This window comes from Lygodium microphyllum, chromosome 11 (genome assembly GCF_053477565.2).
Source record: "Lygodium microphyllum isolate KBCC chromosome 11, Lygodium_microphyllum_v1.1.10, whole genome shotgun sequence".
Classification (NCBI taxonomy): Eukaryota; Viridiplantae; Streptophyta; class Polypodiopsida; order Schizaeales; family Lygodiaceae; genus Lygodium; species Lygodium microphyllum.
In genome coordinates, this window is record NC_141145.1 from 134,103,402 (window position 1) to 134,120,856 (window position 17,455).

The 17,455-nt window shown below is 46.6% G+C and overlaps 1 protein-coding gene across 16 annotated transcripts in view; it reads left to right on the top strand.

Annotated features, from left to right (window-relative positions):
* The window catches only part of LOC148029409 (chromosome-partitioning protein, putative (DUF639)), a 183,758-nt gene that overhangs the window by 134,887 nt on the left and 31,416 nt on the right, over positions 1–17,455 (top strand). For 15 of the 16 annotated variants that reach the window (XR_015692424.1, XR_015692425.1, XR_015692426.1 and 12 more), the window contains one exon: positions 16,536–17,223. The exons of the other annotated variant lie outside the window; for it this stretch is intronic. Coding sequence is in view for 11 of the 15 variants with exons in the window: in XM_087688222.1 (XP_087544348.1) it covers positions 16,536–17,223 (688 nt within the window). In the remaining 4 variants the exon portion in view is untranslated. The remainder of the gene's footprint in view (positions 1–16,535; positions 17,224–17,455) is intronic. 16 annotated transcript variants of the gene reach the window in all.

A 17,455-nucleotide genomic window follows, 5' to 3' on the forward strand; every position in this document is an offset into this window, starting at 1 on the left:
GGTATTGACTAATCGCAAATTTATCGGCCACAATTTGCAACTCTTTAGGTATTCTATTGACATCTATAATTGCCACAGATACCTTTGGTACCCTTGCCTTAGTGACCACATTTGTGAAGAATGTAGGGGTCACAATGCTAAAGAGGCTACAATAGTCCTGTACTAGCTAGACGTACTTCACTGCAAGGCTTGGGAATAGGAGATAAAGAAGGTACTAATGTATACTATGGTTAGATTTGCGAAACTAGAGAATGCGAAGCTATATTGAATGTTTAGCATGTATGTATCTTTGTATAGGAAACTCATGAGAATTTCAATATTGTTTTTGTAATAGCTTTCATTTGATATCCATTATGAGGGTTCTTAAATTTTAGAAGCCTTAGTTCAACACAAAAATGCTAGTCTTAAAAAATAGGGATAGTAAGAGTGGTGTTCTCGCAGTGCTTACTAAAGTTGGTTGTTTCTATTTTTGAGAATTCTCAAATAAAAAGGAAGGCTATAGAGAAGAGACAAGTGTTAGGACACTTGTCACACAAGCTTCCAAGTGTCCCATCACTCGCACACCTCATGACATTTAGCATGTCTTATGCTACTCTGCTTTCCCTCTTTGCACTAAGTCTCCCTTTCTTCCATAAAAAGAGCTTATTTTGTTTTATTGTAGATCTATTTTTCTTGTTGTAAACACATGTATAGCAACTGAATATAGCTCTAAAGTTGATCCTAATCATCTCCACCATCATCTTTCACTCTTCTTCATCAAGTCCTTCAATTTTTCTCTTCTGCCTCAGCTATTTTACACTCTCTTTGGATCTCTTTTTCCAAAAGATCAAGAAGGAAGCTATGGGGATACACTATTGATCAACCATGAAACATGGCTGATTTCTTTGAATTTCCCTCTTTTTGGAGCTCATCTTCTGCCTCAAGATCAAGAGGAAATCCATATGGATATATTGCTAATCAACCATAAAAAAGGGTATATCTCTTCCCTGCCAGGGAGCTTGCACATCTTCAATCTTGAACTTGTCATCGGTTATTTTATCTATTGATGGCTGTAATTTTCTAAATAATTATCCTATTCAAGTTCAAGTATCCATTCTTTCTATTTTCTTGAATGGTTAAGTCTAAAAAATAAAAAAAATATTATAGTTGCGAGGACACTCTAGTGTTCGAAGCATTTACAATGGTGTCAAAGCTTTGGCGCAATCCCTACACTATCATTGGAAGTGCTTATAGTTATAAGATTGCTTTTATTTGACCCTTGCACGCATTGAGTGCTTGAGCATGATTTTCTTAGAGTTCCAATGAAAGAGCCAAGTGCTATCCTTCATGCCATTTAAATCCTTAGAGAAGAGAATCACCACATTACAAGCAACTTCTCAAATCCTCAGAGAGAAGAATCACCATATTCATGAGCAACTTCTCAAACTAGAAAGAGTTGAAAAGTCTAAAGAATTCAAGGATAGAAGCCTATTTGGTTTAAGAAGACAAAACCATAGCAATGAAAGGAGTTGATCAAGAAACCCAAGTATTGCTAGGAGACATAGTGGAACAAAAGAAAGATCTCATTCTACTTTAAGATAGAAAAAGTGATCGTGTCGAAGCCCATTCCCTTCTTCAAAGTTATTTGGTGCCTTTTCTGATAGATGTTCATCAAGTGATGAAGAGTCACATCTTTCTCATGAAAGACTTCATCATTGAAAAGGGGTCAGCATTCTTCATCCTTGTCTCCTTCATCCACATTAATCACTTCATCATCTTCAATATAAAGATCTAGGCTTGGACAAAGGCATAAGTGTTGGGTATTTGACTGACGCCTCACTTGCGCCTACGCTCATATGGGAGTGTCGGTGATCAGTAGGACACTGGGGCACTTTTTACTCTCGGTAGGAGAGGTTTTTTCCCCCAGACTTATAGTCTTATTGTCGTATGTGCTTATGTGCTTATGTTACACACTTATGGGCACTTAGTGTGTGTCGGGTGTGAACACCCCCTACAACCCTAAGGTTTAAGGGTTGTACTTTGTACTTTCTGGTTACACTTTTTCAGTCTATTCTCTTGGGTGTTGTGCTTCACTCTGTCTCTCACTCTCACACTGTCTACTGAACTCACAGCTGCACCTCGATCCTTCCATCTCACATTTGGTATCAGAGCAGTCTGCAGTCTACAGACTGAAGCTCCCACTGTCTGCAGCCCCCGCCAATTCTCAGATTTGCTCTAGGCCTTTAGCTCCAGTCGATAGCGCAGCTCGTCTGCCTACTCCTGCTTGTCAGGCAAGACCTGTAGCTCGTCACCAGTTTAGCAGCTCGACCTGCAGCTCGTCTGCTCGCCAGCAGTGCCTATGGTATCCAAGTACAGCCTGCCTGTGGCCGCCTGCCTGTGGCACGCTACCTGTCTCTGCGCCTGTCCGTTCGCCAGCGCGCAGGTTCAGATGTCGCCTCCAGTCGCAAGCGTGCAGCCATCAAGCCTGCTCGTCTTCAGCCTCCAGTCGCCAGCGTGCAGCTAGCGTACCTGCTCGTGTTTAGCCTCCCGCTCGTTAGTTGCTAGCACGGTCAATCGACAGCCTCCCGCTCGTCAACCTCCTGCTCGCCGTCAGACGCCACGTCAGCAACCTGCGTCTCTTTCGCCCGCTCTGACAACGACGTGCCACACTGCCCCGTTAGCTTGCAGTCCACGTCAGGTATTTTTTAACAAAGTTCCGGAAGAGGAGGTTCATACGCGGTAGGCACAACACAGGATACAGGTGTGCAATAAATTTGATGCAAATTTTTGGACTGGTTCATCAGAAATTTTGGGGCTTTTGTGTATTTTGAGGAGAGTTGCATATGAACTGCTGTTATAGTCATAGAAAGACTATTTTGACAGACATTTTGGCAAAAATTTTGGGGATTTTGATATAACAGTGTTGCTGAGCACTGTTTGCACCTTGGGAAGAGTGCATTAAGAGACAATTTTTGACAGAGTACGCCCTTGCACATTAATTGCAGAAGTGTGTTTGCTGCAATTTCTGGAAATTTGCAGATTTCTAGTCCATACTGCTTTGGCATTGCTCATTTGTCTTTGGAAATTTGTCATCATGGCAAATCAAGGAGGTGATGTCTTTACGTATGTATCCAAGGAAGACAGATTGGACGGAAACAATTATTCGCTATGGTCATTCATGATGAAGAATGTATTAGTGGCCAAGAATTTATGGGATTATGTTAGTGGAGAGGAAACTCGACCGGGAGTTGTAGCTCCCGTTACTCCTCCTCCCCATGGCGCACATGGACAATGGGGACCTCAGCCCACTCCACCTCAGCCACTTCCTCCAAGAACTGCAGCTCAAAAAGTTTGGGATACACCTGATGCACAGGCCTTGTCGTTGATTGCTTTGGCAGTTTAGCGGTCCATCATCCCTCACATTCGTTCAGCATCTTCTTCACGAGATGCATGGTTGACTTTGGAGCATATGTTTGCAGGAAAGAATGAGACTCGGATCTCGTTCTTGAAGAAAGAGTTGGAAACTTTGAAGATGAATGAGGGTGATTCTATGCAGGATCACTTAAATAAGATTCAGGACTTGAGGGAGCAGCTCATGAATGTAGATGAGTATTTTTCGGATGCACAGTTGATATCCGCCACCTTGAATTCCTTACCTCCTTCGTACTTGTCTTTTCATACTGCATTGAACCTCACCATGAGGATTGCTAAGCACCCACTCACTTTTATTCAGCTGGTTAGTTTGCTTCTAGAGGAGGAGCAAACAAGGAAAAATAGTGGTGTGGATGCTATAGTCTTTGAGCAGGCTTTTGTGGCAAGACAGAAAGGCAAAAACAACAAGGTGAAAAGTGCTCCACAGAGTTCTGGCACTTCGGGCACATCGCAGAATCAGACACAAGGGGGGACACAAGCTAAAAAAGGAAAATGTCATTACTGTAAGAAGCCCGGCCACTATATCACTAAGTGCAGAAAGCGCATTGCCAAAGAGAAAAAGGAGTTAGGAATGTCTGTTTCTACTACTCCTCCCACTGCTAGTGAGTCCGCATCCTTTGTTGTGGACAGGGACTATTGTTTTTACACTTGCAGTTATGACATCTCTTGGGCCGATAGAGCACTTAGCTCTACAGAGGATGTTGACACTTGGTTCTTTGACAATGGTGCTTCTAGACATATTACATCTCGCAGAGATTTGTTTGCTTCAGTTAGTGCACCTCCCGTTGGGAAATCGGTACAGTGTGCCAATAATGCATCATACCCTGTTCGTGGTATTGGGGAGATTCAGCTCACAGCCATTGATGGCTCTATTCTCCGCCTGCAAGATGCTTTGTTTGTGCGTGGAATCAAAAAGAATTTGCTATCTATTTTTTCTTTGGCACGTTGTGGTTTGCAGGTCACATTTGATGATAACCGTTGTATGGTTAGAGATAAAGAACGCATGACTTTGGTCTTGACAGGATCTTTATGTCATGGTTTATATGAGTTGGATGCTCTTTTAGTAGATCAGATGGCATACTTGACATCCACTCTTACTCCTGCTATGATACAGGCGGAGTTATGGCATGCTCGTTTGGGGTATGTAAACTTTGGCAGCTTGATGCTTTTGCAGCGTACTCAGATGTTGGATGGCTTACCTCTCTTGGAGAGACCTCCTGAGCACTTATGCGAGGGATGCATTTTGGGGAAAATGCATCGTTTCTCATTTCCCCGTGGTATTGCTTTTAGAGCAACAATGAGATTGCAGTTGGTGCATTTAGATGTTTGTGGCCTATGCAAACCATGTCATTGGGCGGTTGTTATTATTTTGTGACATTCATTGATGACTTTACACGTTTTTGTTGGGTGTACTGTTTGAAAAAGAAGTCAGAAGTGTATGATGCATTTTTGGCTTTTAGTGCACTTGTTGAAAATCAATCTGGATGCAAGATTAAGACTCTCCGTTCGGACCGATGGGGGTAATACATGTCCTCTATGTTGAATTCTTTTTTGCAGCAGAAGGGCATAGTCCATCAGTATACTACTGCCTATACTCCACAGCAGAATGGGGTAGCAGAGAGAAGAATCGGTCACTCATGGAGATGGCCAGATGTATGCTGAAGGCAAAGAGCTTGCCTCATAGTTTTTGGATGGAAGCAGTCATGTGTGCTTGCCATATTTTGAAGAGATGCCCTACCAAAGCCTTGAAGACCATCACACCTTTTGAGGCTTGGAACAGCTGTAAACCTTCTGTTGGTCACTTTCGTACCTTTGGGTGTCTTGCCTATGCCCATATTCCACAGGTACTTAGAAAAAAGTTGGACAACAAGGCTGTTAAGTGCATTTTTATGGGATATAGCAATGAGAGCAAAGGCTACAGACTCTATGATCCCGTTACAAAGAAGGTTTTTGTCAGTAGGGATGTTGTTTTTGATGAAAAATCAGAATTATCCTTGGCTGGTTTAGACACATATCAGGCTGCCCGTGATGTTTTTGAAGGGCTGCTGCCCATTACTTTTGGTGATTCAACTGGAGCTTCAGAAAATGAAGCTAATGTTCAGCCAGCTGCTCCTATGGAAAGTGCAGAAATTTGGCCATTGGCTGATCGGAATATTCAGCATCATGCTGAAATTGAAATTCAGCAAGAGCTTGCACACAGTCAGAATGCTAGACAGTTACCTAGATGGTATTTGCAGACTATGCAAGATAGTCCTTTGGATGCACCCATGGCTGGTCGTACTAGAAGGCAAACTCGTTTGCATGATTCAGCACATACCATGGAGTTTGTTATGGCAGCAAGTACTTTTGATAATGAATAGCCTGAATGTTATGAGGATGCACAACAGAGTGTGCATTGGATGGCAGCAATGCAAGCTGAATTAGATTCTATTACTAAGAATCAAACTTGGGATTTGGTGTCCTTGCCATTTGGTCAGAAATCCATTGGAACGAAATGGGTCTACAAACTGAAAAGGAAAGCAGATGGATCCATTGATAAATACAAGGCACAGCTTGTAGCTAAAGGCTACGCACAGAATAAGGGCTGTGATTATGAGGAGACATTTGCTCCTACTTCTCGTATGACGACCATCAGGTCTATGATTGCTTTGGCTGCACATTATGGTTGGACAGTGCATCAGCTAGATATCAAGACTGCATTTTTACATGGGGAACTTCAGGAGGATGTTTATGTACAGCAGCCCATTGGTTTTGCAGTTGAAGGCTCAGAACATTTGGTATGCAAGCTCAAAAAGGTACTATATGGTTTGAAACAAGCTCTTAGAGCTTGGTATGCAAAAATAGATGCTTTCTTGCTTGGTTAGGGGTTTCTAAACAGCTCATCTGAGTCTACCCTTTACGTATGTAAAGAAGGGGGATCTCTGCTGATTATATGTCTTTATGTTGATGACCTTTTGCTCACCGGAACACATGCTGATCAGATTTCAGCATTGAAACAAAATTTGTAGCAAACTTTTGACATGTCTGACTTGGGAGTTTTGCATTACTACTTGGGCATCCAGTTCATACATGATGCTCGAGGTATTGGGCAATCACAGTCAAGGTATATTGGGCAGCTTCTTGAGAAGTTTGGCTTCAGGATTGCAAGCCAGTTTGTACTCCCATGGAACCTGGATTGAAACTATCATTACATGATGACAGTGATTTGTTTGATATACATACATATGCTCCTGCAGTTGGATGTCTTATCTATCTATGCAACACTAGGCCGGACATACAGTTTGCAGTTTCAGCTTTGAGCAGGTATATGCATCAGCCACTTATGTCACATTGGCAAGCTGTCAAACGTGTTTTTCGTTACTTGCATGGTACTCAATCTCTTGGGTTGCTTTATGCCAAGGGGGGACCACTGCAGTTACATGCTTATAGTGATTCTGATTGGGCTGGTGATTATGATACACGTCACTCCACTAGTGGCAATTGTTTCTTTCTTGGCTCTTCTTGCATTTCTTGGCTTAGCAAGAAACAATCCATTGTTGCCACATCGTCATGTGAAGCTGAATACAAGGCAACTTTCACTACCACAGTTGAATACGTATGGCTTAGACGCTTGCTAGCTGATTTGGATGTATCTGTTACGGAGCCTACTCCTTTGTTCACTGACAGTCAGATGTGCCATTGCAGTGGCACAGAGCCCAGTGTTTCATGCTCGCACGAAACACATTGAGATCCATTATCACTTTGTCAGAGAGAGGCTACATGCAGGTGATATCAACCTTGTCTATTGTCCTACCACCAGTAATGTGGCAGACATCTTCACCAAAGCTCTTCCTCGTGACAAATTTGAAGCATTTCGCGATGCTTTAAATTTGATATCCTTTGGTGGCGGATGATCCTTGTACTCTTGATCACTCTTTACTCCAGGGTTGTTTATTGGGTATTGGACTCACGCCTCACTCACGCCTACGCTCATATGGGAGTGTCGGTGATCAGTAGGACACTGGGGCACTTTTTACTCTCGGTAGGAGAGGTTTTTTCCCCTAGACTTATAGTCTTATTGTCGTATGTGCTTATGTGCTTATGTTACACACTTATGGGCACTTAGTGTGTGTCGGGTGTGAACACCCCCTACAACCCTAAGGTTTAAGGGTTGTACTTTGTACTTTCTGGTTACACTCTTTCAGTCTATTCTCTTGGGTGTCGTGCTTCACTCTGTCTCTCACTCTCACACTGTCTACTGAACTCACAGCTGCACCTCGATCCTTCCATCTCACAATAAGAACAAGAAGTCTAGGTCACTATCTCAACTGGAAAAGAAGATCAAATTCAATAGGTATGATGGTTCATAAACTCTTCATTTTCTCCTTAAGTTTATTCGTTGATTTCAAATCTTATATGATTATGACGAGTATAAAGAGAAAGAAAATTATGTTTCTAGCTTTATATTTGACCTGACTTAGTCCAAACTCTTTGGAAGGGATTGAAACATTATCATGCTGCCTCAAAATTCTGGTGGTCCTTTCTTCATTTTATACGAGATCAATTTTCTTCCTATTCATTTTAAAAGAGATGTAAAAATGGAATGGATCTATTGTGACGAAGGAAAAACAATTCCTTTGAAAGTGGATAGGAAATTTTAATGAAGGTTTACATTGACATTCTTTGACCATTTCAAGAAGCTTTTCAATTGAGGGCAATTGAATAAGAGCCGAAGGGATCTCACAACACAACAAAAAAAGAGCTTATTATTTTTAATTAATTTGCACAATCAATTATTTATCAAAAATTTTTTCTTTGTAATTACTAGATATCTAGAAAAGTGCAACAACTATATAACAAGTCTCTAAAAAAACTCGGTCCCCGTCACGTCGCGCAAGCTACCCCACCCGCCCCGTTTGATCGTTGTGTCCCGTCGGATCAATGCCATCACCTGCGCCCCATCCCCCTCGCCTTCGCCAGGGCCCCATCGCCAGCTCCGTGCACCACCGCCTGTGTCCCCCCCCATCCTTACAGTTGCTCCCTCCCTCTGCAGCAACTCCCTCTCCAGTAGCACAGCAACGTGATAGGTAGGTTCTCCTAGAAGGGACGCGCAATGGAAACCTATGGTTAGACACCGGCGCACTCAGCGAGTGCCCCCCAGTCAAACACCTTGCGCGTAGTCCTCTTTGAGGAGCAGCTGTTAGCGGTCTGAGCTAAAGAGCTGGAGCTAATGGAAACAACAATTTATGGTCAAGTAGTAGGACATTCCCTAGACAGGGCCTAGCTTCGGGACTGGCTTCACTCCACGCTGCGCATTGGCATAGCGCAGATCATGGAGGTGGTCCTATTGGGCCAAGGAATCTTCATGGTCCAGCTCAGCTCGGCAAACGTAGCTCGTGAGCTACTTGCCAGTTCACCATATGCGTCCACGAAGGGGGTCATATACATGGTCCCTTGGTACAGTGGCTTTACTATGGAGGCGTTTGCACTCCACAACAGGTTTCTTCGGCACCCGGTCACCCTTCTTTTCCTCGGCTTGGCGATTGAGTATTGCCAGTTGGTGGAAGAATTTGGACGGCTCTTCGGCACTGTCCTTCCCGCGTCTTTCGCAGATGTAGTGACAGCGGCAGGAGTCTCAAAGGTACGGGTGGTAGTGAAAGAGGTCAAGAATATCCCACAGTTCCTAGAGACTGAGGCAGACGGGCACTCCTTTAGGCAGCAGGTCATTGTGACTGGGCAATGAGGGCAGTGCCTGCGCTGCCACGACTTTGGGCATTAGGCAGCAGTTTGTATGTATTTTGGAGCCAAGGCAGCTCTGCCCACAGGTCCGCAGGTGGACGCTGACGGTTTCACACGGGTCTAGAGACGACAGAGAGGGAGACGGCAAGGGGGGGCGCAGCTAGTTCCTTAGACCCAGCCTTGTCAGCAGGGTGTTGGCAGGCTAGCGACCCCCTCTCGGCAGAGCACCCCACAGCCAGCCCCCCCCCCCCCCCCCCCCGCCAACCACCACCACATCTGCCATGCATCTCCATCCATGCCTCGATCCTCTTTCCCCCCATCACACCCCCTATCGAGCACCCCCCCTGATCCGCACCTAGGTGAGGTGAGCCCCCCCAGACCCACCCCCCCTCCTCCCACAGGAGGTGATGACCCACACACACCTACCTCCTCTGCGCACCGGTAGTCTTCCCCCTCCCACATAGCCACCAACTCATTTGCCCCTACCACTCGCCACACTTTCTCGAGACAGGTACAGCTGTTGCCACAAGAGTTCTTCCGCAGTGGCCCATGGTCCTATCTGCGAGTTGCGCAGCGGGGAGAGTTTTCACTACCTCTAGAGGTGGGGATCTTTGTGGTTCGTAAGTCAAGGAGGGGCAAGGTCCACCTACTAGAACCACCGGATGGATCAAACTACGCCTTTTTTCTTCAGTCCTCTTACTCAGAGGAGTGGAGGACTACACAGATTGAGGAGGAGTTGAAGAGTCAGGTGGTGGATCACATCTCCCAGTGGATGGGAGATGAAGGATTAGCACTGTTTGCACAATAGTGGCTAGGTTGCATGATGGACATTAACTGGTGGGCTGGTGCGGAGGTCCCACACTTGAGCATTATCTTTCGAGCCCCTCCACAGTGGAGAGCTCCGAGGGACGTGATCGAGTGGCCCCCGGCATAGGCGGCCCGTTTCTACCAGTGTACAGAGTCGCGATTTTCAGCATGGCTAATAGATGCATTGATAGTACCACATGGAGCATCTATCACCCCTATGGTCCGGCCGGGGGCCACCATGGGGGATTGGAGTTCACCATCCAGACCGGCGGCAAAGCACACTTGCATGCCTTACAGTCTCTCCTCCTCATGTGCAGCATCCACAGGGAACACATGCCTATTCGGTTAGTCACAGGTTTCCCCATGAGCTTACACATTGCATCCTAGAATGTGAACAGTCTCCACTACAGTGGGGCACATGGTTCCAGGAAGTTGATTGTTCGGCAGGAGTTGCAACCTGCCCTTGCCGGACAGATCGACATCTTGCTTCTCCAGGAGCACAAGCTCACCCTCACCCAGGCTCAGCGGGTTGGGAAGGCACTTCTGGGCAGCTCGCACACTTATTGGGAGCACGCCATAGGTGCCCACGGTAGGAGTGGAGGCGTATACACCTCTATTGGCCCGACTCTCACCACCTGTGTACGAGACCATGGGACGATAGTGGCGGGAAGGGTTCTATGGATCAGACTAGATATTGGGGACTCGTGTATTGGAGTCCTCAATGTCTATGCCCCTACGGAGGTTAGGGCACACAACAGGTTCTGGGTGGAGATTGTAGCTGGATTCCCAGAGGTGGACTCCTGGATTGTTGGAGGAGATTTCAACAACCTTGAGGCTTTGGAGGACCAGCAAGGTAGAGGAAGAAACTACCAAGGCATGGCTGGGGAGGAGCAGGAGGCATGGGAGGTCTTTCTGCTTGCAGTCGGAGCACGTGATGCTTGGAAAGGCCCTCCCTTCCACAGGAGGGAGAGGTCGTTGGACTTCTCCTGGGGATACAGGCGGCTAGGTGGAGTCCTGCTGGAGCGGTTGGACAGGTTTTATGTGGGAGAGTGGGGAGGCTCTCGTGGAGGCTAGATTGAGCAGTTGGCAGGCACCACATTATCCAATCATTGCTCGGTTCTCCTGACACTTGACCCCCCAGCATCTGCCCTAGATACACGATCCTGTCGGATCCCTGACTCGATCTATAGGAGGGGGGAGGTGACGAGACAGATAGAGCAGATTTGGACCAGAGAGTGGGACAGGAGGGACCAGATAGCAGAGGAGGTTGCAGAGGTCCTAGCCGAGTCAAGCAGAATCTGCCAAGAGGTAGCCATACAGGCCAAGCAGCAGTGTTGGGAGGAGAAGAGAGCACTTCGGCGGGACCTTGCAGCCACGCAGAGATTATTGCAGGAGGCACCAAGGGATCCCACCCTCCACGCACAAAGGTGCGCGTGCGTGCAGCTATTGCTGGCCTAGAGAACAGGCGCTCGGAGTTCTCTTTCCGCACCGTAGCAGCCTTTTGGGCGTGGAAGGGGGCCACGATGTGCAGGGAGTTGTTGCAGGTGCACCAGCCCCGCACCGCGGGAGAGCAAATAGCAAACCTTCGGGATAACTATGGGAGGACCCGTTCTAGCCTAGATGAGGTGATGGAGATTGCCACCGACTATTACATGCGCCTTTTCTAGTAGGAGACAGCTTCAGCTAGAGGACAGAGATGTAGACAACAGGTATGGGATCACATCCCGTCCCTCGTCACAGAGGAGATGGGATACTCCCTCCTAGCCCCCTTCACAGAGAAGGAACTAGAGGAGGCTTTCCATACACAGGATGGGCAGAAATGCCTAGGGCAGGATGGCCTCTCTAAGGCCTTCTTCACTACCTATTGGGAAGTGGTGAAGGACCCCCTATTGAGGGCTTTCTAGGAGATCTTCACCTTAGGACAGATGCCACGGAGTCTCTTGCTAAGCCTTATCAGTCTTCTCTCCAAAGGGGGAGACCGGTTGTAGCTCTCCCAGCGGAGACCGATCACCTTATTATCGGGGGCCTATAAGGCATTGGTAAAGATGATTGGTAGGCGATTATGCCCTGTGCTTCCAGATATCATTCATGACACACAGACAGGCTTTGTCCAGGATAGGAGCATCCTAGACAATGTATTTACCTTCTTTGAGGGGACAGAGTGGGCTCAACACATAGGGCAGAGATTGGCAGTACTGCTCTTGGATTTTGAGAAATCTTATGACAGGGTGGATTGGGATTTTCTAGAGGGCACCAAGGTGAAGTTGGGATTCCCCCACGCTTGGATTCATGGGGTCTCCGGCCTATACAGATCGGCCACTAGTAGGGTTCTCATAGGCGGAAGGCGAGGGGAAGAGTTTCGGTTGGAGAGATTGGTTCGACAGGGCTGCCCCCTGGCCCCATACCTGTTCCTACTCTTTGCAGAGGCGATGTCTCAGTTCCTCAGATCACGTGTGAGCGGATCACGCGGCCTCCGACTTCCAGTGAGAGAGGAGACTGAGTTGTTAGACTCAGAGTATGCAGATGACACAGGCCTCTACATAGAGGACGATGAGTTGATGCTAGAGAGAATGAGGCTGTTCTTGACGTGTTCTGCATTGCACCGGGAGCGAAAATCAACTGGCGAAAGTCGGTTGGTTTCCTCACAAACCCGGACTCCAACACGAAGTGGTGTGTCCACGTGGGATTTAGATGGGTGAGCAGAGGGCAGACCGTCTGATACCTAGGGTTCCAGGTGGGACTCGACATCACTCTTGCCTAGCAGTTTCTTCCTGTCCTTGATCCTATTCGGAGGAAATTGACCTACTAGAGCACGGTTTGCCTCTTACTAGCCGGTGGAGCCTTGGTGGGTAACCAGGTCCTAGCGACGGCTTGGTATATCGCCTCGTGTTGGTGCTTCTCCTCATCGTGTGTAGTGCAGCTTCGCCGCCTAGTGCGGAATTGCCTTTGGTCTGGGTATGATGGCTCCAGGGTTTCTAGGGCCAAGGTGGCGTGGGCGACCATCATACGACATAGGTCAGAGGGAGGGCTTGGGATCATAGACCTAGAGTATCAAAGTATGGCCCTCTTGGGAAAGCTAGTTGTCCGCGGTCTCACACCAGGCGGGCAGACATGGAAGGTCTTATTGCAGGAGGGCCTTCAGGATAGCAAACGGAGCCTTGGCAGTGAGTGTAGGCTGTCCTTGAGATGGATCTTCACGTCAGCCCAGATCACCCCCCCAAGATCACCTTTCCTTCGCAGCCTACTCCGTGTGTGGCAGGGCCTTCGTAAGGCCCTAATCCAGAGCTCCCGAGGCTACCAGGAGGAAATAGACCGTCAGCCGGTGATCTGGAACCTCCAGGTCAAAGATCGGGAAGGGGCACAGATAGGTGAGCGCCCCCACATATAGTGGGCTGGGTGGGAGGTTGGCCCGGCTTGTACCATCATGACATGGCGGGAGGTATACAGGATGGCGGACGAGGAGGTGTTGCAGCGAGTATCAGGTTGCCAGAGAGGAGTGGAGTTGAGTAGAAGAGAGATAGACGCAGCAATACCTCCGGAATGGCTTGCTGCCTCGATACGAGAGCCGATAGAGCCCATGGAGGTATGGGCAGCTAGATTTTCACCAGCAAGCATCCCGCTTCAAGTGGTAGGTAGAGTGGGTGGCGCCCCACAGGGGACTTTCTTTGCCGTTTAGGAGAGGGGACGTCTGGCCCTTGACTGAGGGCAGCAGGATGAGGGGATTGCCACCCTTTCGTGGAGGAGGATTCGGGTGGTGGGTCTTCAGGGGAAGACATGGCGACTGGACCCCTATGTTTTCTGGTAGGAGCTCAGGGAGTGGCGCCTTTGGATCTGGGAGGGCAGACCACTTGATGAGCTGGAGTGGGATCCAGGAGAGTGGCTATGGCCAGCCTCTGTGGTTGCCAAAAAGCCACCCAGGTTCCTAGAGTACACTGCCAGGATTGGCAGACATATACTGATGCAGGAGGATATGAATTGGGCGCCCTCACGCAGTAGGCACTGGGCGGAGCATAACATCACGGAGCCCTTCTGACGGACCTTCTGGCGCCACCTATGGGATAGTTGGAGGCCGAGGAGGGTGTTGTACTTCTTATGGCTGGTGACACATGGAGGTTTGGCGATGGGAAGTTGGCTTGCCCAGATGTAGAAGGAGGGAGGCTGTAAGCACTGCACCCAGAAGTCTTTGGAAACCTCAAAGCATTGCCTTTGGTTATGTGAGGAGGCGCAACTCGTGTGGAGAGGAGCACGCCGTATCCTTTGACGTATAGCACCCAACCTTGGGTGTATCTCATGGGGAGCTTTCTGTTGGCAGGCAGTTAGCTAGGGCCATCACCTTTTGTATGAGGCCGGGATGCAGGACACGATATTCATGATCGAGGTAGGGTCGTGCGCAGTGGTCGGTCTGGAGGCTCTACCCATCCGCTAGGTACTGGAGCCCATAGCAGACCGCTCAGAGGTATGGGAGATCATAGGGAGCCTTATTGGATGGCATATGTGGAAGGCGCGGTGCCGAGAGGTTTATACATGATGTATTGGTGACTTTGCATCAGCCCCAGCTAGTCTGTTGAGCATGAGCACTCTATTGTAATCAGTTTTTTTGAGTAATATAATCAGCCATATTTTACTTGCAAAAAAGAAAAGAAAAGTGCAACTAATGGGTGGTTATTGGTTATGGTGGACCCACACTGTGGATTAGAAAAAATATAATATATACTTTTATACATATAAGCTAAATGGGTGCCTGTGATTGAAAATCAAGCATGTTAAGATAAGAATCACAAACAAAAAGGAATAAATGCCTTGAAGTGTGGTCTAGGTTTGCCATAATAGATAGTTACAATCAACAAGATGGCATGACCATGAAAAGTTTGTATGATGTATATACATAGGCTGAATCTTTAGAATGCACATATCTTTATATAAGAAGCTCATATGAGAATCCATTATTGTTTCTGTAGTGTATCCAAAAAGAGCTTTCACATGATACTTATATTTAGGGGGAAGGCTTGAATTTTAGGGGATCCCCAAGTTTAGGAGCCTTAGATTGGTATAAAAGTGCTTGTCCTAAAAAATAGGGATTGAGACAAGTGTCAGGACAGTTAGCATACCAACTTCCAGGAGTTCCACCACTTGTCGCATCTCATGAAATGTGGTTGGATACTGGACTTGCGCTACTCCATGTTTCCCTCTTTGCACTAAGTTTCCCTTTCTCCTATAAAAAGAGCTTATTTCCTGTTATTCTAGAAATTTTTTTCTTGTAATAGATACATGTAAAAGAGCTGAAGATAGCCAAAGTTGCTTCCAGTCATCTCCACCATCATTGTCCACTCTTCTGTTATCAAATCCCTCAATTCATCTTGTCTCACTACTGCTTTACACAATAGCAAATGGTAAGTTCATTAGAACATCTCTTTTTGGAGCCTTTTTTTCACTTCAAGATTAAGAAGAAAGCCACGCAGATATAGTGCTGGTCAACCATGAAGAAGGGTTGATTTTCTCTCAATCTATAAAGAAATTAGTTGACTTATTTCATAGTAAGTGTATGCATATGATGCATGTGTGCATGCTCATTCTTTGCATGATGTTGTGAGAGTGAGCAATATATACTTCTCCTCACTCTCACGTTGACCGTAATGAGCTCATCCCTAAGGGACTTGGGTTACGCAAAAATACACTACTTCAAGGAGGAAATAATTGTCATATTCAGCTTCCAGTATTCATTCTTTCCATTTTCTTGAACGGTTAAGCCAATATTGAAGGGGAGAGTGCAGCCAACCACAGAGCTTTTCCTCAAAGAGGAACACATGCCAAGTTGTGAATGGGGTGGAACCCTGGGTTGTGTTGGCGGAGGACTAAAGGTTTCCACTGGGTGTGCTTCTATTAGGACCTCCCGAATGAGGACTAAAGGTTTCCACTGGGTGTGCTTCTATTAGGACCTCTCGAATGAGCTGCTGACCGACCAAAATATTGGGGGATGGCTGTTACAAGGAGCAGCAGCAGCACAAGCAAGAAAATTCATGTACATATTGAACAACTATCATGTGTGTTGTATGAATAGCACTAACATGCAGTGGTGAGGAGGCAGCAAGGAAGATGTTGAAGTAGGGCTGGATGGCAGAAGGGGCAGGGGTGGGATAGGCAGTGGAGCTAGGCAGGCAAATTGAGGCAGTGGTCAGCTTGGGCAGAAAAGTGGTGAGAGGTGGGGCAGCACGGGCAGGAGCAGTGTGCACAGGTGGCAGCAAGGAGCAGGTGGGGAGGACAAGGATGGCAGAGAGGGTGAGGGGACAGCTCTGAAGGCAGCAGCAGCTGGCCAGGAAGGGGGTTTGAATGTTGACAGTCATAAGCGCGTAATCTCTGCAACACTTAATGCAACACAATGATGTAATAAAGATAATGGTTGTTTTTTGGACTAAATCAGAGCTAGGCATTACGTTTTGTACACACATTCTCAGGTGCCTTAAAGATCTCAGTAGCGAGACATATTGTAGACAGCTTGTTTCTCACACTCTTGAAGTCTGTAGAATGCCCAGTTGGTAACTTAGCTTCAGTATAAGTATGTATCTAAATATTCTAATTAGTTGCATTGTTTGACCTTGTAGGTCTGAAAGCTGGGTGTTGGAGTTCGTCAATTTTTCTGGTGAAGGGCTTCGTGAAGTTTGGTTTGCATTCATACAGGAAATAATGTCTGCTTTCTCTTTCATTGAAGAATATGGTCCTGCCTCAAATGATCCTTTTATTCGCCATGTATATGGGTCTGAAATGGGCTATAGGAAGGTAGTTACATCTGCAATAGGAGGAATTACAAGAGTACAGGCTGTACAAGCAACAATAGGCAGGTTATTGAGAAATCCAGGGAGATTGCTGCAATTTTCATATATTGCGGATGCTCCATCTGGTGATCTAGTGAAGCAAGCCTTAGCAGTAAGTTTCTGGGGTGGTACTCTTGATAAAGATGGCTCTGCTAAAACCTCATTTTTTGGTAATCCTCAACCTGCAAGTGATGCCATTGGGACTGGTATTTACCTAGTTGATGTAGATGGAAGCGTTTTCCTTCAAAGGTGGATGAGGTCTTCAACATGGGAGACATCAATGTCTTTGAACTTTTGGAAGCACAAAGCTGGAGGTAAAGGTTTGATTTTAGGGAAAGAGCTTGTAGTTGGAGACCTCACGTGTGTTGACAGGGCAGTAAAGGTGTGCAAGGATAGAACTCAGATGCTCGAGAAAACAAAAGCCACAATTGATGGAGCTTTAGTCAAGGGCATTCCAAGTAATATTGATCTTTTGAAGGTTAGTGTGTACTAAATATGTTGAGAATGGTGCTACAGACTGATTCGACTCCTTTTTTCAAATAAGTTAAAGGGAGTTTGACAATAATGATTTCCCTTGTGCTTTATTGTAGTTTCTTCGAGTCTTTTTTGGAGGTTTAAGTATTTTACATACCAAAATAAAAGACAGACCATTGTTTCATTTATGCTGTATACACTCAACGTATGATTCCCAATGGTAGTGTAACTCCTTC